The sequence below is a fragment of the Aotus nancymaae genome, unplaced genomic scaffold, assembly GCF_030222135.1.
Source record: "Aotus nancymaae isolate 86718 unplaced genomic scaffold, 86718_ANA_hifiasm-v0.15.2.pri h1tg000003l, whole genome shotgun sequence".
Classification (NCBI taxonomy): domain Eukaryota; kingdom Metazoa; phylum Chordata; class Mammalia; order Primates; family Aotidae; genus Aotus; species Aotus nancymaae.
Window position 1 is genome coordinate 20,091,143 of NW_026988414.1, and position 27,460 is coordinate 20,118,602.

A 27,460-nucleotide genomic window follows, 5' to 3' on the forward strand; every position below is an offset into this window, starting at 1 on the left:
GTATAGTTAAAATAACTAGACTTCTATGTGTATCTGTGTTTGTGTGTAAATCCTCTATAATACCTAGGAAAGAAGAAATCCTCTATAATACCTAAGAAAGAAAGAAAACTAACATTTTATTAGACACTTTGTGCCTGGCACTAAATTATGTATTAGAGATAAATGTGATGCTGTTGCTGACCTTGAGAAGCTCACAGTGTGATAGAGTAGGTCAGATATGCAGATAGATCATATCAATACAATGTGGCAAGTACCAGGAAAGAAATCTTCAGAATGCTAAAGAAACAAAAGGGGGAGGCCTTTCCTGGCCTGAAAGTTGGGTGGGCAGTTACATATGACTTTTTACAGAAGATGCCTGAGACCTGCAGGGTGCAGTAGTAAGAATAGGCCTAGGTCAGGCATAGTAGCTCATGCCTGTAATCCCAGCACTTTGGGTAGGCAGATCCCTTGAGCCCAGGATTTTGAGACCAGCCTGGACAACATAGGGGACCCTATCTCTACCAAAACTATCAATAATAATTTTAAAAAATAAATTAACCCAGGATGGTGGTACATGCCTGTGTTCCCAGCTACTTGGGAGGCTGAGGTAGAGGATTGCTTGAACCCAGGAGGTTGAGGCTGCAGTGAGCCCTGATCATACCAATGGCACTCCAGCCTGGGCAACAAAGGGAGAACCTGTCTTAAAAAGAAAAGAAAAGAAAAAGAATTGGCCTAGTTAAAGAAAAAAAAAAGATGGAAATAGGGAAGGTTTGAGGCAGAGGAGAGGATTAGTAGTAGAAGGAAGGGTATGTGGAAAGTCACAGAGAAATTAAGGAGAACGGTACATACCTTCTGTGTCAGAAGCTATACTTGGTGTTTAAAGCAGATATATGTATCCATATTTTACATATGAGGCAACTGAGTCAGAACTGAGCTTGAAATACTGATCTGATACCAAAGGTTTTTCCATTTTTACCATTCATCTTCCTACCTAGCAGTGTTAGGTCCATTGATCTGAATAGTTGTTCACTTTAATACTGATGTGTTTCAATGAAGAAATTTAACAACTGAGATCATATTTTATAAAAAAAAATTAAAACAACATTAAGTTTCTCTTGAACAACACAAATTTCTATTTTTTATTGGAATTTCAAGATAAAGAAGAATGTTCTTTGACTCTTCAAGAGGAAAGTCCTATTGTTCATATTAATAAAACCCTAGAGGAAATAAATCAGGAAAGGGGAACAGATAATGTCATTGAAATTCAAGCGTCAGGTATGGTATATGCTTTTAAAATGCATTCAGATTTGCTTAGTTTGAAAGCCCTTTTCTAGATAGCTAGGACATACTGCGTTTTCCATGTCATTTTCTTCACTTGTTTCAGATATTTCTTCATTCCATTCCTACTTTCAAGTTATATTCCAACCTGGAATGCCCAGTCCACTGCCCCTGCCTCCCCCATTGCCCTACCCAAGCCATTCAGTGTTATTTCTTCTTTAATTTAAACTACTGCTGCTTCCCTATATCAATCTGAGAACAACTTTACCTCCTTGGACTCTTCCGCCCAGTCTGGAAAATGAACTGCTAATCATGCTCTCTGTGTTCTCTTACCCAGTATCAGAGGGATGTAAATAAGTTACTATTGATACCTATATTGATTTTTTTGTTATGCTGTAAAGAAGAATATTCTTCAACTCCTAAAGAACAGCCTGCTTAAGAACATCAGGTTCATTATTAAAATCAATAAGGAAATATGACCCAGGTTCTCATCTTTTCATTCTTTTGGTCTCTAGATGATTATGCAAATTGTTAATGTTATTCTCGAGAAAACTGGAAACAATTTTTCATTGTTTGGCTTAAGATTGTATGCTAATAATGGAGAATGGCAAATAAAAAATGCAATTCTCTTTATATGGGTCTTTATATTTGCCATGTCAAGTTATTTATGGAATAAACCCTCTCAAATAATATAGCCATAAAATTATATAATTCCATGAGTTTTTCAATTAGTCTATGTAGAATAAATATCTTAAAATAAGTTTTTATATAATCTCATGATTTTTAACTCAGAAAATAATTCAGATAGAAGTTCAGATTTCCACAAAATAACACATTTAATTGGTTTATCAAAAAGATCATACCATCTTTATTAATACACTGCCATTACTGCTTTTATTTTTGCAGATAGCCAGTGCCAAGCATTTTGCCTCCTTGAAGCAGCAGCTTCTCCTATCTTAAAAAACCTTGTATCCTTCTGTACTCTCCCTACTGCTAATTGGAAATTTGCCACTGTTATTTTTGACCAAACAAGGTTTCTCTTAAAGGAACAAGAAAAAGTAGTAAGTGATGCTGTTTACCAAGGTGAGTGAAAATAAAAGTCACATTATTTAAAAAGATATATCTAGAAATTATTGTATCAAATTAGTAAAAAATTGAATATAGAAGATTCAGAAATTAGTCATAGATTATATCATGACTGTAATTCAGCTTATGATACCCAGCCAAACCAATACTGAAGGATCAGCTAAGTAGAGAAAAAGGTAAGAAATATCACCTGGCATTGCTTCTCAGTGAAGCTCCTAATTGACATGTATCACTTGACAGATTCCTATTGCAGAAACTAAATTAACTTTATTGTTGTCCACATCTGAACCACTCAGTCTCCTCCCAAAAAAGGAGGTCAAAAACTAGATTACTTAAAATCAATCCCAGACTTTTTCTTTCTGCCAAGATGGAGTAACAGGGACTAGATTTACCCCCCTCCTACCAAAAAAAAACAACAACAAAAAGACAAAGACAAAATACATGAAACTGGTTTTTAAAGACCCTGAGGGAAGGGAAATGAGTGAAATGAGCCCTACTATTACCCTAGCTAACTGCCTTGAAAGAATTGTCAGGCTATGATGTAGGGAAAGTTACCTGAGGCAGAGCCTGGTGGACAATCTGAGTTGAAGAAACAGGTGAGAGTCCAGGGAGACCAAGACAGATAAGAGTTCAAAACAGAATGTTAGAGAGCAGAGAGCTTCGCACAGAAAGTATAGAATTGTGCAGAGGATGTCCCTTGAGTATTCAGCAGATGATTGATCAAAGAATATATGTGAAGTGGCCAGGTGTGGTGACTCATGCCTATAATCCTAGCACTTTGGGAGGCCGACGTAGGTGGATCACCTGAGGTCAGGAATTCAAGACCAGCCTGGCCAACATGGTGAAACCCCATCTCTACTAAAAATACAATGATTAGCCTGGTGTGGTGGCACGCACCTGTAATCCCAGCTACTTGAGAGGCTGAGGCAGGAGAATTGCTTAAACCCGGGAGGCGGAGGTTGCAGTGAGCTGAGATCATGCCACTGCATGCCAACCTGGCCGACAGAGTGAGACTCCATCTCAAAAACAAACAAACAAAGCATATATGTGAGGAAACTACGTGGAGCTGGAGAAACAAACCATCTGAAAGGACTAGAGGGCCTAGTATGCTGCATTCACACAGGGCAGGAATAATAGCTGTTCCCACCAGCTAGACTAGAACAACTCATAATTAATAGAGGATTAAGGAGAGTACTCAGAAAAATCTCGCCTCAGTAGTGGGGGATAATTATCCCTAGACTTAGCGCTGCTCTGAATGTCCCTAACAAATCACAAAGCAACCCCCCAAGGATCAAACTATTTCCAAGGAACATAGCTGCATCCCATCATAAAACACAAGAGGATTTATATGAATACAAGAATGCCCAACGAGGTAACAGTCACAATGTCTGGCATCCAATAAGATCATGAAGTATACAAAGAGTCAGGAAAATACAACCCATAATGAGAATAATCAATCAAAACAAACCCAGAATCAACAAAGACATTGGAATAACCAGAAAAAGATACTGAAACTTCTTATAACTGTTTTCTGTATGATTGAAAAGTTAGAGACATTTAAAAAGACCTAGATCAAACTTCTAGAGACTAAACTACAATGCATGAGATGAAAGGTGTATAGCGGATGGGATTAACAGCAGATTAAATACTGCAGAAGAAAAAAATTAGTTAACTTGAAAGCATAGCAATAGAAACTATTACTCTACAAAAACTGTAAAGCATGAAAAAATGAAAAATAAATAAAAGAGCATCAGTAGGCTGTGGAACAACGTAAAGTAGTCTAACATTCTGGTAATTAGCGTTCTCAAAAGAGAGGAGAAAAGAGAGTAAATGGAAAAAAATATTTGAAGGAATAATGACTGAAATCTTTCTAAACTTAATGAAAACTACAAACCCACAGATGCAAAAAATCTCAATGAACACTAAGTACAAGAGACACGAAGAATGCTAAAACGAGGTCCACATAATTAAATGACTTGAAACCATTAATAAAAAAGAACTGTAGGAGGAGCCAGAGGAACAAAAAGACATGCTACATACAGAAAACAAAGGGTGACATGAGATTTCTTGACATAAATAATACAAATGAAAAGACAATGTGTAACCTTTTGAAAATTCTGAAAGCAAAAAACATCAACCTAGTTTTCTATACTAGACAAAATGAGGACTTCTTTTGGAGCTCTTCTGTCCACATGGCGGTATGTACTTCTGGGCCTTGGTCTGCTTTAGTCTAGGCTAGTAAATACCAGAAGTGGAAAAAAAAAGGAAACTCACCGCTTGTTTGGTGGCATTTTGAAATCTGGTCTCCTCCAGTCCACTTGCTACCATTTACCTTTTAGAGTTTTCATGTATTCTATTTTGTGTTTATCGTTGTATTCAATGGAAGAGACAGGGTGAAGTGTGCTTACTCCATCTTACCTGGAACCTACTTAATTTATTTTTAAAGTCTGTTTTCTAAATTCATTAAACTTAGATGTCCTATATATTTTTTAAAGGTTAACTCTCTTTTACAAATGAAAAGAAAGTTGAATTTAATCTTCTTCCAAATAGAGTGCCCAGTCTTTGCAGTGAGCAACATTTTAGTCATCAAAACCTTGAGGTCACGATAGTATTACTGAGATAGAATACTTGATCTGAGAGGAAGGTGTTAATCCATAGTTTACTACTTGAAATACCTGAGCCACAGAAAGAGCATCAAGATCAACACTTTGGGGAGCTGACATTCTGGTAATGATTATACTGGATAGAAAAGAACAATTGTCAGCAAACTGGCCTTTATGAAAGAAGACAAGACTTACACAAAATAAAAACTTATGTCTTCTGGATATAGTTTCAGTCCTGTAATTCTCAGGTTTTAAATTGGTTGAATATGGGTTGAGCTTCTAAAGGCTTTAAACATCATTGAGAATAATGATGATTATTATAAAATATACAGGCATAAGTATTTATGAAGTATAATGGATGATTAAAAAGGGACATGGTTTTGGGTATCCAATTGGAACAATATTGCATTAATCCCAAGCAAGTCAATAGTTGTTATATTTAATATTCTTTTTTTGGCCCCAGAATTGAGATAAACTAAGCCTACGAATAATGATTAAGTAAACCTAGATTAAAAGAAGTCAGACCATTTCCCACAACTAGTTTCCTAGTCTGTACTCCACTTTCCAAGCATTTTTTACATTTCCAGTTCCCCACATATGTTTTCTCTGCCCTATTCTCATCTCTTGCAGATCGTCATTGACTTGTTCCCACAAGTCCTTCTAGGGGCTGAATATATTACCCATAATTGGCTTTCCTATTGCCTCTTAATTACCTACTACATATTTGCCTGGATCTTCATTGAATATATCATCAATTTGCAAACTATTTAGCAGAATTCTTTGTTCAAATAAATATTTCATGAGATCCCAATATATGAAAAAGAAAAACATAGAGCTTCTCTGGTTAAATTGGTGTAGGGGGTCTAGAATACTATCTTCTTGGTCTCACTTTTATATGCAGAAAAATCCAACCTATCATCCAAAAAAGCTCTAGAACTAAATGGAACACAGTTAGGCAATTAGCCTGTCCCTGTGAGTTTATCCTTTGTTTGAGTTATACCTTTGAATAAATATTCCTAGGTGTCTACCTCCATTTCAGGGTATATCTTCATGTTATAATCCTCTGCTTTTAATCAGTTGGTAAGTTATGAATTTATTTTTATCTTGTTTCATAACTGGGAATCATTGACTCTTTTTCCCAATAGGAGTAGAAATAAGTGAATATTCTTTGGAAGCAACAAGGACATGAATTCTAAGGTTAGCTGTCTGAGTTTGAATGACAGCTCTGCCATTTACTCACTCACTGACCTTGGACAGTTACTTAACCTCATTAATACTATTTCCTCATTCATAAAATTTCAATCATAATAAACTTGGCTGATAGGATTACTGTTATGGATTCAATGAAATAGCCAGCTTATGTACAGCCTGGCATATAGTAAGCACTCAATAATAAATGGTAGCTCCCATTAGTAGGCAGATTCTGATACATACTCTGAAACTGTAATATATTGTCTATGTTTTAAAATATGTTTTTGCTTACTTAGGTACAAATGATGAAAGAGAAATGATATTCAAGCATGCTGCTCTCTTACATCTTCTGGTAACAGTTAGAGATGTCCTTTTAACATGCAGCTTGGACACAGCATTGGGTTGGGAATATTTTATTTCCCCTTTTCTTTCTATTAAATATTTCATCTGAAATAACTTACTTTTCGAAAAAAGATATACCTTATAAGAAATTACGTAGACTTCTTTTCTATTATAATAAGCATTACATACATTTTGGCAAGATAGTGAGTTTTAGGTTCAAATAATAGAGTTTCTCTTCTGGGTTTTAACCCGGAAATAAATTTGGTATTTATTATGGAATGTAACAAGTATGACAACAGAGATATATAGTAGTGGTGCAAAGGATGGAGACTATTATCCTTAAGATGAATATGTTTTTTAAAAAATAAGTAAAAGTATGCCAAGTAGATACAGTATAAAAGAGTATTCTAGGCAGAATTAAGAGCCCAGAAGAATGGACCAGTGGATATGTTGCCAACAGTTCCATACGGCTAGATCGAAGAGGACAAGTAGAAGTTAACAGGAGCTAAAGCCTGGAGAAACAAGAAAGAGCCAACTCATGGAGAGCCCTCTAAGCCACACAAAAGAATTTCAGGGATGCTACTGGATTACATTTATCTTTCAAAAGGTTAATTCTGATGGCAATATAGAGAGTCAGTGGGAGGTCTGAAGATGAGGAGGCAGAAAGAACATAAGTCAGTCTCTAAGTTGCCCATCAGTCTAGCAATTTTAATATAAAAATAGAATTAATATGCACATATCTAAAACTCAAACATAAACATTAAAATTTTTTTAATTTATTATTTCATTTATTACCCAAATATTCATTAAACACCTAATCTACATGAGTTACCATGCCAGGTCCTCTAGTGCAGTAATTTACAAAATTCCATGCAGCAGAATCACATGAATAGCTTTTAAGACATAGAAATAATTAGGACACAATCTAGATGTACTGAATACGAACCTTCAAGGATAAATCTATATTTAAAACTGCCCTTAGTGAGCATGAATTAGGCACTGCTGTTTTAGCAGCTATATGAATTAAATATGTATAAATATAATACCACATTCTACCCCCAAAGAGCTTATAGGCTAAGTGATATACATAAATAAGCAGATATCAAGTACAAAAGTTGTATAGATAAAATACCAAGAAAATTCCACTTAAGTAGCATTTCAACAAGACTTGAATGTAAATATAGATACTGGGATTAAGGAAGAGTGTAATAGCATTCAACAAGCCAGGAGGTAGGAAAGAATACAATATATATTCAGCGAGTATGTAGCATATATTAATGTATATACATGCAGCTTAAAAAGAGCTATGTGGTACATATTTTTAAACTTCACTCAGTTTTAAAGTTTTTTATTAGTTTTTATTAGTCAATATTTTTTATCAAAGTCAGAAAACAATTAAAGGAAATTTTAACTGTCTCTACTTTGACTTACTTTCTTTCAGTCATTTTGCCATGGAGTTTCTTAAAAAACAAAAACTTAGGCAATTTTTTTATAATTTTGCTTTAATAGGATATTTGTCAAAGGCAAAACATATCTACAATAGCATTTTAGGCCCCTATTTGGGTGACATTTGGAGACAGCTGGAGATTGTACAGTTTATTAGGGGGAAAAAGCCTGAAACCAACTACAAGATACAAGAATTGCAATGTCAGATACTAAGTTGGATGCAATGTCAACAGCAAGTTAAGGTTAAGTATTGGAATAAAGCAGGTAAAATAATCAGTTAAAGTAAAGAATTGGATGTAAGATACATTTTTTGCATTTAACTTTGAAATAATGAAGTGGTTTATACTACTTAGCCCCTGGATGGTTTAGTCCCTGAATAAGATAACAGAATCAGACCCATAGAAAGGATGATTTGCATCATTATTCATGTCTCAAATTTAAAAATACTTTACCAGTTGGGCAACATAGTAAGACCTTGTCTCTATAAAAAAAATTTTTTTTAATTAGCCAGTCATGGGTGTGCACCTGTAGTTCCACCTACTAGAGAGTCTGAGATGGGAGGATCTCTTGAGCCCAGGAGGTTGAAGCTACAGTGAGCCATGATCGTTCCACTGCATTCCAGCCTGGGCAAAAGAGCAAGACCCTGTCTCTAAATAAATAAATAAATAAACTTTAACTTTTTTTTTTTTTTGAGACGGAGTTTCGCTCTTGTTACCCAGGCTGGAGTGCAATGGTGCGATCTCGGCTCACCGCAACCTCCAGCTCCTGGATTCAGGCAATTCTCCTGCCTCAGCCTCCTGAGTAGCTGGGATTACAGGCACGTGCCACCATGCCCAGCTAATGCATAGTTTTCCTATGGATTAGTTCTCCAATTCTCCAACTGTCTGGTACTTATATAAGTCCATGAACATATACATAATAATAGAACTACAATGATTTATTTATTTTATTTAAAATACTGAGCCAGTATTTATTTTAAATACTTATATAAGTCCATGAACATATAATAGAACTACTATTTATTGATTTTATTTTTATTTTATTTATTTATTTTATTTTATTTTATTTCAAATACTGAGCCAGAATCTCATATGATTCCACCAAAACAAGCATTTAGTTTATGCCTTGGATTACATTCACAATTATTTGCCCACCCTACATCAAGGTTGCATTAATGAAGTTTTAACAGAAAATGCTTTAAAAAATCTTATCAAGCAGAAAAGCATTTTAAATGGTTTACACTAAAAATCTGGACTTAAATTTATGTGGCCTTTTTCTCATTTTTCACTCTGTGCCTCCTATATCTTTAACCTCAATTTTATAGTTTCTTGGGTAATAACTTTCTTTAGTCATTAAAATAATTTAATCTAAGTGAGAAATCTGAAATTGAAACTGATTTGTTCTCCCCACCTCTCCTCCACAAAACTGTAATGGTAAATAGTAAAATGTAGCAGCAGATCACTGGTTTTCTCCAACAAATTTAAACTTGTGTGGGTTGAATTTAACACTAACAGAGACAACCTATGTATTGATAGTCACATATGTGGGGATACTTGAAAAATGCTAAGAATGCCCTACCCCAAAATATTTTCTTCACTGATATTTGATCTTGCCAGAATATATATATATATTCATGTTCAAGTATTGACATCTTTTACAACAGAAATATTTGCTTTGTAATCTTATTGTCATTAGTTTCATAGAACCAATTAAAATTTGTTATTTTGTCACTGATCAAAACTGTGAAAATGTATAATCATTCACATATATATAAAATTTTTATTTTTGACTAGGTACTGATTATAATAAGAATGGACTCAGACAGTGAAAAACATTTACTCATTAAAATTCTTAACAAAATAGAAGGTAGGCAGTTTTAAATTATACTTCATTTGATAACAAATGCTTGAAATTATAAAAATGTATTGATCTAACCAGCTTTTAAAATTAATTATAAAATTAACATACCATAAAATTCACCCTTTGAAAGTGTGTAACTCACTGGGATCTAACCAACTTTTAAATCAGTCTGAACTATAAGTTTGCGGTATATATATACTACAATGTGTTTGTTATAACTAATAACTGAAACCCTTTATTGATTGCCTACTGGTTGCTAAATAATATTAGCTACTTATAACTCTATGAATAGGTTTTATTAACTCAGTTTTACAAATAAAGAAACTAAAGTTCATGCTAAAGATGATGTAGCATGCCAAACCTCACAGGTATTTAGGGAATCGGTGTTTGAACTTAGGATTCTCTTGTTTTAGTATCGTTCTTCAGCTCCCAATTCTTCGGTTCTCTAATCGTTTTCCTCACTCACTATACTTTTCTACCCACTACTGCTCCTTCTGTCAACCTTTTCCACTTTGTGTTGTAGAATCCATTGCATGTTATGCAAACTCTTCTCATTCTTCATCTCCTTTGTCTAACTGAAACCCAACTTTCCCCACATGATACTGCTTCCTCTCATATAAAAGCTGATCATTTTCTCTACACATATATCTCATAGAGATTAGAAAGCCATTTCTTGCTTTCCATTATCATTTTCAAAGCATTATTCCTCTACCTTTTGAGGCTGTGCCATATTGCCATACTATTCTCTACCACTCATCATCTACTAACTACCTGGTCATTTCCCATCATCCATGGACAGTTGTGTTCCTAGTTCATGGTATTCTTTACATTTCTAGTCCTGTCATTGTTCTAGGTATCTTTAATGTTTCTAACATGAATTATTCATTCCATTCTCTGGCTTTATAGTTTCACTGGCCTCCACAACAAAAATTATATCATCTTCAGTTCCTTGGCTATGCCATGGAATTTGTGATAATGCAGCTTTGGATACCATCTCCTCCTGCAGTCTCAAGCATTTTGCTCCATCAGTTACTTCCTAGACCAACCTTTCTCTCTAATGACTCTTGTCCTTAATGTTTAAGCCCTTCAGTCTTAAAAATAAAATAAATACCACCATCAACTTATGTCAACCTTTGGTTACCATTTCTCTTCCCTCTATAAGCTGCATCTTTTGCCATCTTCATCTCCTAAAATAGTTCTTTACTCTTACCTTACCAAACTGTTTATCATGCTGTTTCATATTCTGTATTCTATGCCTTTACACCTCCTGTTCCAGCTATGAGAATACTCTTCCTCCTTCTTTAGGAAGATAACTCCTACACGTTCTTTAAATATTAATTAGAACATTTGTTCAGGAAGTCTTGATTTAAATGCTTTTTCTCTGTGCTCTCAGGGCATTATGTGCATACTTCTGAGGCACCACTTACCACCCCAGGCTATAAGGGTGTTATCACCCTTATAAATGATCCTCTTATCTTCCTCACTAAAATGTCGCTTTTGGGAGATTCAGATCATACTGGCGCTCAGGAAAATTCCTACAACATAGAAGGCACTCGATTAAAATTTATTGAACAAATGAATGTACCAATGAGTACCCCTCTATATACCTAGTACATACTGAAACTAGTGAAAAAGATTGAACTGAAATACACAAATATAGCAACATACATCTGCTTATAGGTGCAGGAAGTAAAGTTAACTAATATTTTAAATTATAGTAATGTGAGGATGGAAAAGTCTTTCAATCAGAGCCTTACAAGGTGCTATTTCTTGATGAAGTTATCATATATCCAGAGTCCAGATTTGTAAACTTGGATCTTATTTCATTTAGTTTTCCAATCCTGGGAAGATGAGTTTGTATCCACCAAATTCATAACATCCTTACCTAGTACTAAAATGTTAGTGCAATATTTAACAATTACGGGGCTGAGACTACCACAGTTATCTGTTATCAGGGTAATTGGAAACATTTTTTTTTAAATCAGGAAAGTGCTGAGCAATGTTTGCACTATAAAAGAAAAGGCCATGGGTAATCAAAGGAGTGTTTTTGTGAAGAACCTGAGGAAGTATGCCTGCTCCACAGAGAAGAATATTTAAACCTACTTAGTGGGACACCTTCTCCTTTGATGTTACTGAAGATATATTGACAGATTTTTTATTTTTTATTTTTAGATTTTGTGGGTACATAGTAGGTGTATAAATTTATGGGATATATGAGATGTTTTGATACAGACATGCAATGTGAAATAAGTACATTATGGAGAATGGGGTATCCATCCTCTCAAGCATTTATCCGAGTTACAAACAACTCAGTTGCACTCTTTAAGTTATTTTAAAATGTACAATTAAGTTATCATTGACTATAGTCACCCTTATTGACAGATTATTACTCTGTATAGCTTATCTAGGTTTCATGCTGAGTACCCCTGACTCTTTTGGCATTCAGGATTATGTAATTGCCGATCTCCTTATCTTCATTTCAACAAGGTCTACTGACACAAAAACTTTGAATCTATAAACTGGAAGATGTTTTTATTCTTTTTCAGGATGGCAATTATCCTGTTTCTGGAAGCTAGGCCTTTTTTTTTCGGCCTAGTATTAGAAAGTAAAAATGTAGTTCTGTTTTCTATATGTTTGTAAGACCTAGCAATGCATTCACCAAGTAATTAGTCTGCTTTGGGATCATAACTAATACAATCATTTAAGCAGATTAGGTTTTTTGTTTGTTTGTTTGTTTTGTTTTTTGAGACGGAGTTTCACTCTTATTGCCCAGGCTGGAGTTCAGTGGCACAATCTCAGCTCATGGCAACCTCCACATCCCAGGTTTAAGTGATTCTCCTGCCTCAGCCTCCCAAGTAGCTGGGATTAGAGGCCTGCACCACCATGTCCAGCTAATTTTGTATTTTTTTTAGTAGAGATGGGGTTTTGCCATGTTGGCCAGGCTGGTCTCAAACTACTGACCTCAGGTGATCCACCCACCTCAGCCACCCAAAGTGCTGGGATTCCAGGCATGAGCTACTGTGCCCGGCCAGATTAGCTTTTAAAAAGAAGAATCACCTTATGAATTATAAAAAATAAATAGTACTCACTTCTTATCACTACCAGAACTATTGTCAAGTAAAGTTATATGAAATTATTAACCATTACTCTCATTATTATTATATCACACCTTTGTGAACTTTATGGTTGAAAAACTACACTAATAGAATATATAATTTGAACTAGAATTAGCTATTCTTGAATCAATTATGTCTACCAAAAATAAATTGTGTGGATGGGTACAGAATATTTTTAAATTTATTATATTTTGTTTAAACATTAGTAAAATAAGAAATTTAAAGTATAAGAAGCAAGAATGAATCTAAGAAACAGTTCCCAATAAGTCTTCTGCTTCTAAATACTCAGTAGAAAGAGAATAAAGGCATTCCTATTACACTGAAATACAGTCTCTTATTTAGTTATGTACTTAAATTTTTGGCTAGAGAACAAAGATAAAATCTACCATGATATTTAGCAAAATAAAATTAACTGCACAGGATTGGTGAGTGTTTAATTTGCTTACTTTAAAGTTAAGTTTTTGGCGGGGTGCAGTGGCTCACACCTGTAATCGCAGCACATTGGGAGGCTAAGGTCAGGGGGTATTACTTGCGGTCAGGAGTTCAAGACCAGCCTAACCAACATGCTAAAACCCTGTCTCTACTAAAAATACAAAACTTAGACAGATGTGGTGGTAGGCACTTGTAATCCCAGCTACTTAGTAATCCTACTAAAGCAGGAGAATTCCTTCATCCCGGAAGGCGGAGGTTGCCGTGAGCCAAGATTGCGCCATTGCACTCCAGCATAGGCAATAGAGTGAGCTCCATCTCAAAAAAAAAAAAAATTAAAAATACAAGTTTTTAATCTATTTTATTATTTTATATAATAAATTTAGAATTTCCATCCTCTACATGTACACACAAGAGAAATATTGCTTATGGTTTAAACTTTCTGAGATGCTAAACTTAGAAAAATAATCTAGCAAATTGTATTTTAAGCAGTTTCCTTATTCACAGATTTTTTTTTTTTTTTTTTTTTTTTTTTTTTTTTTGAGACGGAGTTTCGCTCTTGTTACCCAGGCTGGAGCGCAATGGCGCGATCTCGGCTCACCGCAATCTCCGCCTCCTGGGTTCAGGCAATTCTCCTGCCTCAGCCTCCTGAGTAGCTGGGATTACAGGCACGCGCCACCATGCCCAGCTAATTTTTTGTATTAGTAGAGACGGGGTTTCACCATGTTGACCAGGATGGTCTCGATCTCTTGACCTCGTGATCCACCCGCCTCGGCCTCCCAAAGTGCTGGGATTACAGGCTTGAGCCACCGCGCCCGGCTATTCACAGATTTTTAATTCATTTTTATGGTAGTAAAATATATGACATACCAAAAATATGTATCTGAACAACACACTGAAAAAATTATTCTTTTTTCCAACAGGTTTAACACTGACTGTCCTTCATTCAAATGAAAGGAAAGATTTTCTGGAATCTGAAGTTGTTTTAAAGGGGTAAAACACATTCCTTTATCTATGAAGAACAAACATACCAGTTTCACAGGAAAAGCAAAATCTTTCTAGAATTTGACTTTAAAAATTTAACAAAATCTGAAATTTATCAATGCCTCTACCCTCTTCCTGAAAAATGCTTTATATAGGACACTTTAGTTCTGGTCATTGTCCTGTGTATTATATGTTATTAGTGTCCAGAAATTTAATTCAATCTTATTTTAATATCCCCAAATAATAATAAGAATACTGTTATTGTTAGTACAAAAGTGCCTATTTAGAGAATAGTTTTACCAGTTTTTTTGCTCGGCATTATTTTTTACCTCTTCTTTCTTTGGGATTCTCCTTCTTCCTAAAGTGTGTCCTTTAGAAATTCTTTCAGTGAGGACCTGCTAATAATAAATCGACTGTTGAATTGTGTAAAAGTTTATTTTGCCTTATTTCACATAGAAATTTTTTTTTCAAATATTGGGATACAAATAAAAAAATATGTAAGTCAAATAGAAGCTCATAAAAACTGGACATAGATACTTTTTAACTTCTAGACTGCCCTAGATAGAAAGCAGCAATAGAAAATTTTAATTATAGTAGGTGGTATGTTTTATTTTTTTATTTATTTATTTTTTTTAATTTTTATTTTTTTTTGAGATGGAGTTTCGCTCTTGTTATCCAGGCTGGAGTGCAATGGCGCGATCTCAGCTCACCGCAACCTCCGCCTCCTGGGTTCAGGCAATTCTCCTGCCTCAGCCTCCTGAGTAGCTGGGATTACAGGCACGCGCCACCATGCCCAGCTAATTTTTTGTATTTTTAGTAGAGACGGGGTTTCACCATGTTGACCAGGATGGTCTCGATCTCTTGACCTCGTGATCCACCCGCCTCGGCCTCCCAAAGTGCTAGGATTACAGGCGTGAGCCACCGCGCCCGGCTCAGTAGGTGGTATGTTTTATGAGATTTGAAAATGTTTATGTGAGTTTATGAGATGAGAGCTAAATTTATGATATTTAAGTGTCCATCTTTTTTGTTGTTTTTAAATCATTTATGAAGCCCATTAAGAAAAACAAATCCTGTTTCAAAGTTGTCAGATAATATACTATTATGTAGATTATCTAAGATTAAGACCTTATATTTGTAAGAAAATGAGACGGATTTTTCATTTATTTCTGTTATTGATAGTACTCAGGCAGTAAAATCAGGCTGTCTCCCATTTGAGGATATGAAATAGTCTACAGGTTTTTATATCCTGGTATAAAAATATATGATCATTAATAAGAAAAATATAAAGAAATTAACACAATTGCAGAGCAAATCAACAGAAAATGCACCAGTGCCTTAGATGAGGCATAGATTAGAGAAGGATAGAACAGCTGCAACAGTCTTTTTTTTTTTTTTTTTTTTTTAATTCTTCAGCTAAGACAGAGGAAGAGGTGATTTATTTTACGGTTGTTACACTCGGCCACAAGTAAACACAGAAATAGTCCAGAATGTCACAGGTCCAGGGCAAAGGACCAACATGGGCAGTTTTGGTTATGAGCAAGGTGGGTCTCAGAGGTGATCAGCGATCAGATGGCGATGAAGTTCTAGATCCACTGAGACAAGCTCTAGACAGTAGCATGCAGTCCCACAACTTGTACTAGCATCCCCAGCGTCTGGCATTCCATGTTTCTGCTCCTGTGGCCCCCACGGTGCAACAAGCTAGCGGTTTACTTGGACCTCTGCCTCACCTTTCTTCTTTTGCGCTTCAGCCTGCGCATTCGTTTCTTCCTCCACTTGGCTCTCATGGCGCAGAGGTTTCCAAAAAACATGGCGCTAAGGCCGAGAGCACAGTCATCTTTTAATAGTCCAAGCAAATAATAACACAAGTATAATGCCATTTTCTTGGCTTTCTTTTGTCTGTAGTACAAGTTCCTGTGTAGTTGTACATAATCAATATATTGGAGCAGATTTCCCCTGGAGTAATTTCTCGTTTGTGGTAGAATACAATTATGTGGAAGACTCTTGTTGGACTAAACACTGCAAAGAGTTGAATATTCCTTACACGGCCTTTAAAGTGATTCTTCCAGACACAGTTTTAGAAAGTAAGAATATAAACCAAAATCTTTTTTTGTTTTGCTTTATAAGAATGAAAATTTTCTATTTTCTGTTTATGATCTATGGATAAAAATAAGCTGTGACATTAGAAGCCTTGAGTTCAACCTCTAACCCCACCACTATCTGTGGCAGTCCTTTAACTGTCTCTTACCTCATAGTCCTCATTTGTAAAGTAAGCTTTACTATTTATGTTTTCATTCCTTTATCTAACTTCTAAATTTTACTTATAATAGCACAATTTTATTACATTTATACCCAATCTTAATCTGATGGCTCTTATACAATAGTATTTTTTATTGATTTTTAGGGGACAATTGCGTAATAGTATGCTAACTGATTCAGAAAATTTTAATATGCAACACAAGTTATCTACGAATACTTAGAAAAAAGTCTAAACCACTTCATATATTTCTTTATTTCTTTGTATTTGTCAGTAACACCTCACATGACTAAGGTTGTGAGTTCTCAGATCCATAAATCTGATACATTTTGAGTATAAGATGGACTCAATGTGAGAGTGCATCTCTCTCAGTGCTTGCCATCAATTATTTTCTATTCACCTCAAATATGAGTGGGAAGTCTAAATAGATTCTGAGACATTTCAACTCAATTCTAAAAATACGGTCACCATATGATTTCTTTGGAACTGGAGTAATAAATACCTGTTTATGTCTTTTGACTATTTATCTATTGAGGTATTTATTCTTTTCTTATTGATCTGTAAAATGTTTTCCCTATGGATTACTGCACATAATTTAAAATCTTTATGTAAATCAGTATATTTATATAGTACATGTCCAATATATACTTAAGTGAATAAAACAAGTTTCAACATTTCAGGTAGGGAGTGACCCTATTTTTTCTTTTCTTATTTTAAGTGAGTGTACATGTGTGAGTATAAGCAAAAAAAATATTGAAAAAAGTCTGGAAATATATACAAAACTCTGTCTTAGTGTATGGTGGTATTAGTAAACTCTTATTAACTTATTTCTAAGTAGGATAGCATGGTTTTTACTTTCTTCTTCTTCAAGTCTGTCTTTATTCTGTTTCTGATTTTTTACACTGAATATTATTTTTATACTACTCCTACTATCCTCATGTTTAGTAAAAAAGAAAGAACTGGGAAATGAGAATAAAAGAGAAATATTTATAAATTTTCTCTTATTTAGGAAGCACATTGCTGGATAGATTTGGAGGTTTTCTTGTGGAAATTCAGATTCCATATGTGTTTTTTGCATCTGAAGGACTTCTTAATACTCCAGACATACTTCAGCTGCTAGAATCCAAGTAAGTTATTGATTTCACAACTTTAACAAAAGTATATATATATATATATTCTGATAGGTGAAATATTATGCTGTATATGTGACTACATGTCTCTGTGATTCAAGCCTGGAATTATATCACAAAAGAATAGTTTTCCAGAGAGTTTATATCAATTTATACTTCTTTCCCTATACCACACCCTCATAATTGTTGAATATTATCTTTTTTGGTAATATTTACCAATTTTACAGACAAAAATAATATTTAATTATTGTTTTAATTCATGTTTTACTTGCATTTCTTCTGTTACTAGCAAATATGAACATTTTATATGCTTTTTTTGTGAATTGTGTGTTCATGTCTTTGGGTCATTGATAAAATTGAGAATGAGTATTCTTGTTTTGGGAAATTTACTGCCTGGAAAACAGGACTGAAATTCTAAATGAATTCTCAAGGTTTTAGGTCTTTAGATCTAAGGTCATACTAACATTGGACCTTATAAAATTGTAAAATACTTTATCATAACACACGAATTGTCACAGGAATGTTGGCCCTTGGGCTGCATATTAAGGAAGGATAATTGTGCTGTTACCTTAGTTAAAATGCAGATGTATGTTCCATGCTTTTAGTTTTATGTAGTAAGGCTGTGGAGCATTCATAGAAAACTATGAGCTTATAAAAGGTAGTTAAATGCATAATGGTATGTGCCTGTAGTACCAGCCACTTGGGAAGCCAAGGTGGGAGGTTCGATTGAGCCCAGGAATTCAAGGCTGCAGTGAGCAATGATAACACCACTGCACTCCAGCCTGGGCAACAGAGCTGTCTCTAAAATAATAACAATATACAGTAATAAAATAAAAAGTGGTTAAAATATAAGCCATTTTTAAGAAATAAAAAAAGGAAATTCTGATAAATGCAGAATATTTTAGTCCCATAATGTTTTGATTTCATGAATTATTAAAGAGATGGAATAAATTGGCTAAAACATTTGTAATAGTGTTATGTGCAGTAACATTTAGCACAATGCCTAAGGCAACACACATCTCAGCTGATTTGTTTTATACACTGAATAAATCATAACTTCATTCTTCAAATTTTATAAAGCAGAACAAATTGGCATATAAAAGAAGAAGCACAGAAATCCAAATAACATGCAGGAGGACACTACAACTTTTCTTAAATAATTTTTATTAGCATTTCATTTTTTCACTCAAGAATATTGTATTTTACAGCTATAATATCACACTGGTAGAGAGAGGCTGCAGTGAGTCATTGAAACTCTTTGGAAGTTCAGAGCGTTACATAGTGGTGACAATTGATGAACACACTGCTATAATTTTGCAGGTAAAATTAGGTAGAAAAATATGAACTAAAATAGATTAAAATATATAGCTATGTAATTCATTCTTATCTTTTCTATAGGAAGCTTAACTATAATCTGTTAGTGATTTCTTCTAAATTTTGCAAATGGGCCACAAGTGCTAAAATCATCACTGTGGAAAACGACTATCATCAAATTTCTCTGATGCCTTATAGTTTTTTTTAACATACTTTAAAAAGACAGGGCAAATAAAGAATCTTTAATATTATATATTAACCCATTTAAAGTGTATTTATAGAATAATTATAGTATTGAAAGCTCTAAAAAAGCAATTTCCAGTCACTTTATTTATTACAAGGAGATAGTATATTAATTGATGATTGGTAATATGGAGTTTCTAAAAGTCCATTGCATTTCCAATGTAAATAAGGGTTGTCTCTAAGTAAGCTAGTTTTTAGAGAGAGAATTTCTCTTCAAAAATTCATAAAGTTTGGAATTTTTGATGTATAAATTCTTGGCTGAATCTCCCTGATATGTTTGCTTGATTGGAGAACCAACTGCAAAGAAATTAATTTATTGGGGTGGGAGTGGGAGCAGAAACCAGGTTTGATGGTATACAATATAAATATTGCAATATATTAATAGCCAATATGTCTTTTGATAAGCAAATGTTACAATATAAGAATTACATGATAGAAAAACACAACTCTATTAGAGATTTTTAAGAGATACTGTGTCTCATACAAAGTTCTTAAACAATATTTTTCTGTTTGGCAAAACTTTGTTTGTTTGTTTGTTTGTTTGTTTGTTTTTAAAGATAGGGTCTCACACCATTGCCTAACCTGGAGTGCAATGACACAATCATAGCTCACTGCAGCCTCAAACTCCTGGGCTCAAGTGATCCTCCTATCTCAGCCTCCCAAGTAGCTGGGACTACAGGCATGCTCCACCATACCCAGCTAATTTTTTAATTTTTTTGTAGGGACAGTGTTGCGCTATGTTGCTCAAGGTAGTCTTGAACTCTTGGCTTCAAGTGATCCTCTCACTTCAGTCTCCTAAAGTGCTGGGGTTACAAGCATGAGCTACTGTGCCTGGCTGGCAAAACTGTTGTAATCCAGTTATATAACTTGTTGTTAGAGGAAGGTCATTTTTTGAATTCCTTAATCTATCAAAAATTACTTATGTTAAAGGAAAAGGAGATTCTATACCATTAGGTAGAGATTCCCAGAAAGTCCATTAACTGCTGCTTTCTCATCTCCCCTAAATAAGAATGCAGTGCACATTATCTCATAGGTTTTAAATATATTTTCTATTGCCTATGGAATGAGCAGATCCTAGTTCACAAAGGACTTGCATCCACAAAGGACTAGGATTTTGTTATTCCAAAGGCAATACAAAATTGGACTAGTCTGTGGAGTGCCAAAATAGGGGCACTCCATAGGCTACTTTCTTCATATCTAGGACCTTGGGAGATTCATGAGACTTCCTTGCTGAAACTATCGCTAGGTGTTTTATGTCTCCTATAGCTTTTCCCCTACTACTTCCTGTGTGATTTTAATTTTTCCATGAAATGGAAGCCCATACCCATGCCTCTTTCCAACTTACTTATATGTCATAGAGTCTTGAAATCTGATAAAATAATTTTATAATAACTGTTCAACCTAATGAATTTTTACATGTTCTTTATTTTCTGATAGGATATAGAAGAATTAAATTGTGAGAAGGCATCAGACAATATTATTATGAGGCTGATGGCATTATCATTCCAGTACAGATATTGTTGGATAATTTTATATACCAAAGAAACATTAAATTCAGAGTGGGTAAACATTTCTTCATCCAAAGTTATATTCATATTTCTTAAGCATAAGTCCTCTTCTTTGAATGAAAATAGCTATGCAGTTTTCTTCTTGCTCATCTAGTTTGCTTTAAGTCAAGAATTCTCAAGCTGGAGGTATGATCGTAGGAAAACAAATTTGAATTTTGGAGATGATACATGTTTCCCTGGACATTCTATGCAATCCACCCTCCCCCTGCCCGGCCGCCTGCCATCTCACTAAGAATTGCTGCTTTAAGTATTTTATTATTTCGTAATTCTGGACTTGTCTGATTTCTGTTTAACTACTGTACTAAACTTTTTGTATACACTTATCAGGTTGGGATAAGTAAAAGTTAGAATATAAGAGTCTAAATATCTTGGTTTTTATTCCTCCTTCTATTAACAAATAACCTCTAGCAAGTGATTTAGCCTGGTTTTTCCCTTCTGCCAAAACTGAAAAATAGTAATTTCGGTCTAAAACCTTAATTTTGAAGAATAATAAAGGATGTAAAGCATTTTAAGCTTTGAACTTTCTTGTATTTTAAGCTTCATCTGGAACTTGGAAGTGTTCTGGATAAATAACTGATTTGGAAATTTTTTAAAGTTGTTTTAGATTACTGTCTACCTATAGTTCTAGTAGTACAGTTGAGGTACAAAGGAGAATAAAAGGAGATTCAAACTTATTTTTACTCAGATTTTCATGAAAATAATGAATTATCTAATACTCTGAAATAGTTTTATATTCAAGATGTAGAGTGATCATTTATTCACAATAATATAAAATATAACTATTTTCAGACCTCTAGGTATCTCAGATTCATATTTTTAGAGAATTAGAACATTTAGAAAGTATCTTAATCAACTGACCAAATGAAGAAAACTGAAAATACATAAGAAATTGTTTGAATTACAATAGTGTTCATGCCATTAATTCTTGTTGGAATAAGTGTCAGAGGTCCCTGAGACCATACTGAGGTTTGATGGTTTGCCAGGGGGACTCACAGAACTCAGTATATAGCTGTATTCATGGCTATGATTTATTATGGTGCAAGGTTACAAAGCTTATAATGTAAAGTCAGCAAAGGAAAAAAGCTCATAGGGCAAAGTCCAGAGGGAACTAGGAGGAAGCTCCTAAGAGGCCTCTCCTAGTAGAGTCATACAGGATGTGCTTAACTTTCTCAGCAACAAGCTCTTATAACACTTGTAAAATTTTGTCTACCAGACCAGCTCACTAGAGACACATTGCCCAGGGTTTTTTTAAGGACTGGTCAAGTAGGCACCTCTGCCTGGCACTTAATCAAAATTCTAGACTCTAAGAAGCAAAGCAGGTGTTCAACAGAAACTACATTGTCAACAGTTTAGTGTTCCTATCAACCTTTCATATGGAAAGAGCTAATCTGAGAAAGAATCCAAAACAGAGGAAAGAAGAGCCAAGAAATAAAGAGAGCCATTATCTTGATGGCATTGTTTGAGTCCCAGGATCCAACAATGCTTTCCCCTCGACTTCTTCGTAATATAAGCTAGTGATTTCCTCTTTGTTGCTTAGGGTACATAAAGTGGGTAAAGGTAGAAATATCTACCCACATCTACCCACAGTTCAGCACTTATATCTGACCTGCTTTGTAACCACAGAAGGAAAAGAAAAGGTTGCTTTTTCTAACAGTTCACGGAAAACTCTGGGAAGGATTCTGTGTATCCTGGTTCTGGTCATGTGTCCATGTCAGAACCTGTTACTTTGACCAGGGGTATAGAGTATTTTACTTAGCTAGGCTTTGGTCGTAAAGCCATCCCTGGAGTCAGTAAAGGGATGAGTTAAGTTCTTCCCACAACCCACACCTCCTACAACACACATACCCTTAGCATCCCCTAGGTTTTACAGTATTATTAAAGAATAGAGATGGAGATGTTTTTTCAAGAATACAGTGTGGGCAAAAAAAACCCCACAAATTTGCCACACTAGTATTGTCTTAGCTAGGTTATTCTAAAAATATTATGAAATATGGAAAATAAAATGAAATTTTAATAATCTGATATCAAATGAATAGAAATATAGTAATATAATTATTTATAGGTATCCGCTTACAGAAAAGACACTTCATCACCTAGCACTGATTTATGCAGCTTTGGTGTCATTTAGGCTAAACTCTGAAGAACTGGATGTAAAGGTATTCTTTTCCTATGTGTTTGTTCATAAGTATTTTTTATAAACCAAAATTAAACTCAAGTGCCCAATGAGAAAAAATGTTAAGCAAATGAGTTAAAAACTGTTTAAAAGCTAAATAAAGAGTAGTTTTCAATTTAATAAACATCTTACCATTATTCTATTCCAAAAGGCTTTAGTTTAAGGAATTTAAAATCATATTTCATATCTTTTTTACTACTCAGATGTTTTCTAAACATAGCAGGATATGAATAAAAATAAATATTCCTTGATTTAAAAATGTTCCTTATGAAAGATGTACTAAGCTTTATCTGCTGTAAATGGAACTCTTATGACATATACTAGTAATGTAATATATTGTTAATATATTAGTATAGAGTAATATATTGGTGATTTCTAAACAGTATCTTTACTTGGTCCCCTTTTTCCAGTGTCCTCCGAAATTTAGACATTTGTCCAAGTTCAGGGCTCAGCACTGTTCCATTATCACATTACATTCTTTTCTTTATGAACTTAGAGATTCCCACAGATTTTGCTTTCATTTCTGGGTATAATTCTGAAATTTTTCCTGACATTTCTTAAGGTCTGCACCTGTATTCTAGCAGACTACTGAGAATCTCCACATGAATATCCAACAAGTACCTCAAACTCTACATGTTCAAAAGACAACTTTTCATCCTCCCACTCTTAGTTCATGGTATCACTATTCTAATCTAATTAGTAGCTAAATCTTTTTTTTTTGAGATGAAGTTTCACTCTTGTTGCCCAGGCTGGAGTGCAGTGGCACGATATTGGCTTACTACAACCTCCGCCCCCCCAGGTTCATGCAATTCTCCTGCCTCAGCCTCCCAAATGGCTGGGATTACAGGCATGCACCACTGCGCCTGGCTAATTTTTTTTGAATTTTTAGTAGAGACAGGGTTTCTCCATGTTGGTCAGACTGATTTCGAACTCCTGACCTTGGGTGATCCACCCACCTCGGCTTGCCAAAGTGCTGGGATGACAGGTGTGAGCCACTGCACCCGGCCTCTAAATCTTCTTTTTAACTCTGCAGTGTCTCTTTCTACTTCTCCTGCTATTTCCCTAAATGAAGGCCTTCATCACCTCACACTTGAATTTTTAAAGTAGCTTCCTACCTAATCTCCCTTTTTCTACTCTTTCCCCACTTCAATCCATTATATATAGACACCAATTATATTTCCAAAATACAGCTGAGAATATCTCACTCCTAGACTATAAGCTCTTTGGCAAGGAAACATGTTTATTCATTTTTTTTTTTATTCCTGGAACCTAGCACAATGCCAGATACATAGTAGTCTCTTGATAAAAATGTGCTGTTGATTTGAATTTCTTGCTCAAAGACTTTCCATAGCTTCCTACTTAAGTCAATACAAAGTTTAAACTCTGCTGGATTCAAACTCTTCCACAATGTTGACTTCAATGATTCCTTCTTTAACATCATTTTACTCACCATTTACTGAATATGCCTTGTTACTGTCACCTCTCAGCCTGCACAAACATGCCATTCTGGTCTGCCTTCCCCCAGAAGGAATACTATTCCCCATTCCCTTACCACTAGCTCTCAAAGTTCTACCTGCCTTTCACTGCCCAGTTCAAACACCACTTCCTTTAAGAAATTTGCCCCAGGGCCGGGCGCGGTGGCTCAAGCCTGTAATCCCAGCACTTTGGGAGGCCGAGGCGGGTGGATCACGAGGTCAAGAGATCGAGACCATCCTGGTCAACATGGTGAAACCCCGTCTCTACTAATACAAAAAATTAGCTGGGCATGGTGGCGCGTGCCTGTAATCCCAGCTACTCAGGAGGCTGAGGCAGGAGAATTGCCTGAACCCAGGAGGCGGAGGTTGCGGTGAGCCGAGATCGCGCCATTGCACTCCAGCCTGGGTAACGAGCGAAACTCCGTCTCAAAAAAAAAAAAAAAAAGAAAAGAAATTTGCCCCAATCGTACTCTCTCAGGATACATCATCTCTCCTCCCATTCTCCCACTAATACTTCATATCTTTATTATAGCATGGGGATATTTATTCATATATCCTCCAGCCTAAAGGGTAAGAATAAGGTTCTTTTTATTTGTAAAACCTAGCAGCTAGCCTAGTGCTTTGCACAAAGCAAAAACATTGAGTGGAATTCAATCAAAGTACCACTTGCTATGAAAATCAACAAATAACCTGTTTGAACTGGAATTCCAGATAATTTTATTTCTGTGCTGCATACTAAACAGAAATGAAATTCTTAGGAAAGTTACCTAAATAAGTGAATGACAAATGTAAATTTGTCTCATCTGTTCTGGTGAGGTCTTACCACTTATTTAGCCTGTTCTCTTCCCAGCTCAGGGTAAACCATTACAGGCAAATATGTTTTAAAAAGTTTTTTTCTTCTATACGTGGGGCATATGATACCAGTGAGTGATACTATATTCAAGTACAGCAACATGGCCCAGGGATGGCATGATCCAAGGAAAGCATTTGGGGATGAAATAGGCACATTTCCTAGGAACAGTCCGTTCCAAACAAGTCAATTTCCACCTGGATCAAACTATTCTAAAAGCTTTTCAGGTTTTACATAATAATCTAGAAAGCACATCATTTTCTCAATGGACATTGAGAGGTAACTATGGCCAGTTTGCTCTGATTCTATTATCAGTATGTCCTCAGTACTCATAAGCCTCCTGTTTTCCTAACTTGATGACATTGTTGTATTAAAGGAGGTCCTCTGGGCTCATATTATTTTAGAACATATTGTTGCATTACCTTACTCTAGTAAAATGGCTTTTGGTCTCTTAAAGCATCAGGACCATTAGCATCTATTTATTTTCAGGCATCTGAAGAACCTAAAAATCAAGAAAGTATTAGGAAGTTTAAGAAAAGAAAATACTGCTAGTAGTGTTATGCTAAGAGTTATTCTAATTTTTTCAAAGTTCTGTAATTTTCTATGAACCTTCTTTGCAGGAAAATACATAAATACACGCATGCAAAATTGGCAAACAAATTAAGGAGGTTCCTAAATTCCCAAAATCTAGCCATGAACCACAGAATTCCTGTCCTAATAAATTAGTCATCATTACCACCATCATAAAATTATGTCTTTTAACCCTTTTCCCATTTGCCTTGAGAATCCTCGCCAGCCAGGCTTGTTGCTATAGTGTTTACCCAGAGATAACTTCGCCATGAAATATCTCATTTTTATTATTATTTTTGCATTGCTCTAGTATATCAACTTTGGAAACAAAAGACATCTTTGTATTTATAGCATTCTATTTTTAGTAGTGGCACTTCCATTACAAAATATAGTACTTCTCAATCCCTGAAAATGTCACATCTTAGAAAACAAAGCACTCCTACTCATAATGTTAACATCATTCTCAAACAGTTGTTGGCTGAAGATACAACTAATGAATCTGATTTTTCTGAAATAGAAAAATCTGATGATTCAGACAATTCTGATGTTAGTTCTATTCAGAAATAACTCCAAGCACAGTTTTTATATTTTATTTTCACATTGAAAATCAGTCAGATTTGCTTCAGCCTCAAAGAGTGTGTTTATGTAAAATTAAATGAGTGCTGCATTTTTTTCTAAAGGGGAAAAGGGTTAAAATAAAGTTTATATTTAAATGAAAGTGTCATATCTTCTCAAAACATCCAAAACTAGCAATAAAGTACATTTGGAATTGAACAATGTATTTCTATGTACTCTCCCTATATAAAGTAATTTAAAGAAAATCCTTTAAAATGCATAGATTCCCCAGGTGTGTTCTAACAGTTTTGTATTTGTTATTCTTATAAATGAAAAAATGCCATAATTATATTGTAAGATTTCTACAGTTTACTAGATTTCCACTAGAGTATAGGGTATTTGTATTTCTAAGATATGATTATTTGGGGCAGTATTTCTTTGTTCACATTAAACTGCTAACTCATGAACTATCTTTTCTTCAACCAAATCTAAAAGATGAAGAAGAAAAGAAAGAAATGAAAGCAGATGAAGAAGGTTGACATTTCAGAAGAGAGAAAGGCATGAAGGAAAACTGTGTCAGACAGGAAACAGAGGATATTACAAAATTGTTTTTTCTTTACTTTTTTTTCTTACCACAGTACTAATGGGAAAAAATTTTTTTAGAATTAAGTTTAATATATACAAACACCACATTTTTGGCAGGGGTACCTTAGAATCAGTAAGCCAATATTAGATGAGCAATTAGCAAAATGCTGGGAATGACTACTCTAAATCAAAACCTTATTTTTTCTTTTTTGAATACAACATCAAATTCATTTATAAATATTCTTATTTTTTTAATTTTGTCTCTGAAAAATTTTGCACTATATTTTTAAAAATTCTTATTTTTAATTGACAACTATTAGGTTCAACCTTTGGAAACTGCAAAATAGTATTATTACCTAGTGATATTCAACTTGCTGATTTTTCTAATATAGTTGAAATATAACACTATATTTTAATGACTCTACTAAC

General features: G+C 34.7%; 1 protein-coding gene across 1 annotated transcript in view; it reads left to right on the forward strand.

Annotated features, from left to right (window-relative positions):
* SHOC1 (shortage in chiasmata 1) overlaps window positions 1–27,460 on the forward strand; it is an 88,777-nt gene that overhangs the window by 53,791 nt on the left and 7,526 nt on the right. The window contains exons 11-21 of the mRNA XM_064378953.1: window positions 1,135–1,254; window positions 2,164–2,340; window positions 6,434–6,538; window positions 7,989–8,167; window positions 9,719–9,791; window positions 14,254–14,323; window positions 16,217–16,395; window positions 17,578–17,695; window positions 18,907–19,018; window positions 20,693–20,814; window positions 22,886–22,979. Coding sequence (XP_064235023.1) covers window positions 1,135–1,254; window positions 2,164–2,340; window positions 6,434–6,538; window positions 7,989–8,167; window positions 9,719–9,791; window positions 14,254–14,323; window positions 16,217–16,395; window positions 17,578–17,695; window positions 18,907–19,018; window positions 20,693–20,814; window positions 22,886–22,979 — 1,349 coding nt within the window. The remainder of the gene's footprint in view (window positions 1–1,134; window positions 1,255–2,163; window positions 2,341–6,433; window positions 6,539–7,988; window positions 8,168–9,718; window positions 9,792–14,253; window positions 14,324–16,216; window positions 16,396–17,577; window positions 17,696–18,906; window positions 19,019–20,692; window positions 20,815–22,885; window positions 22,980–27,460) is intronic.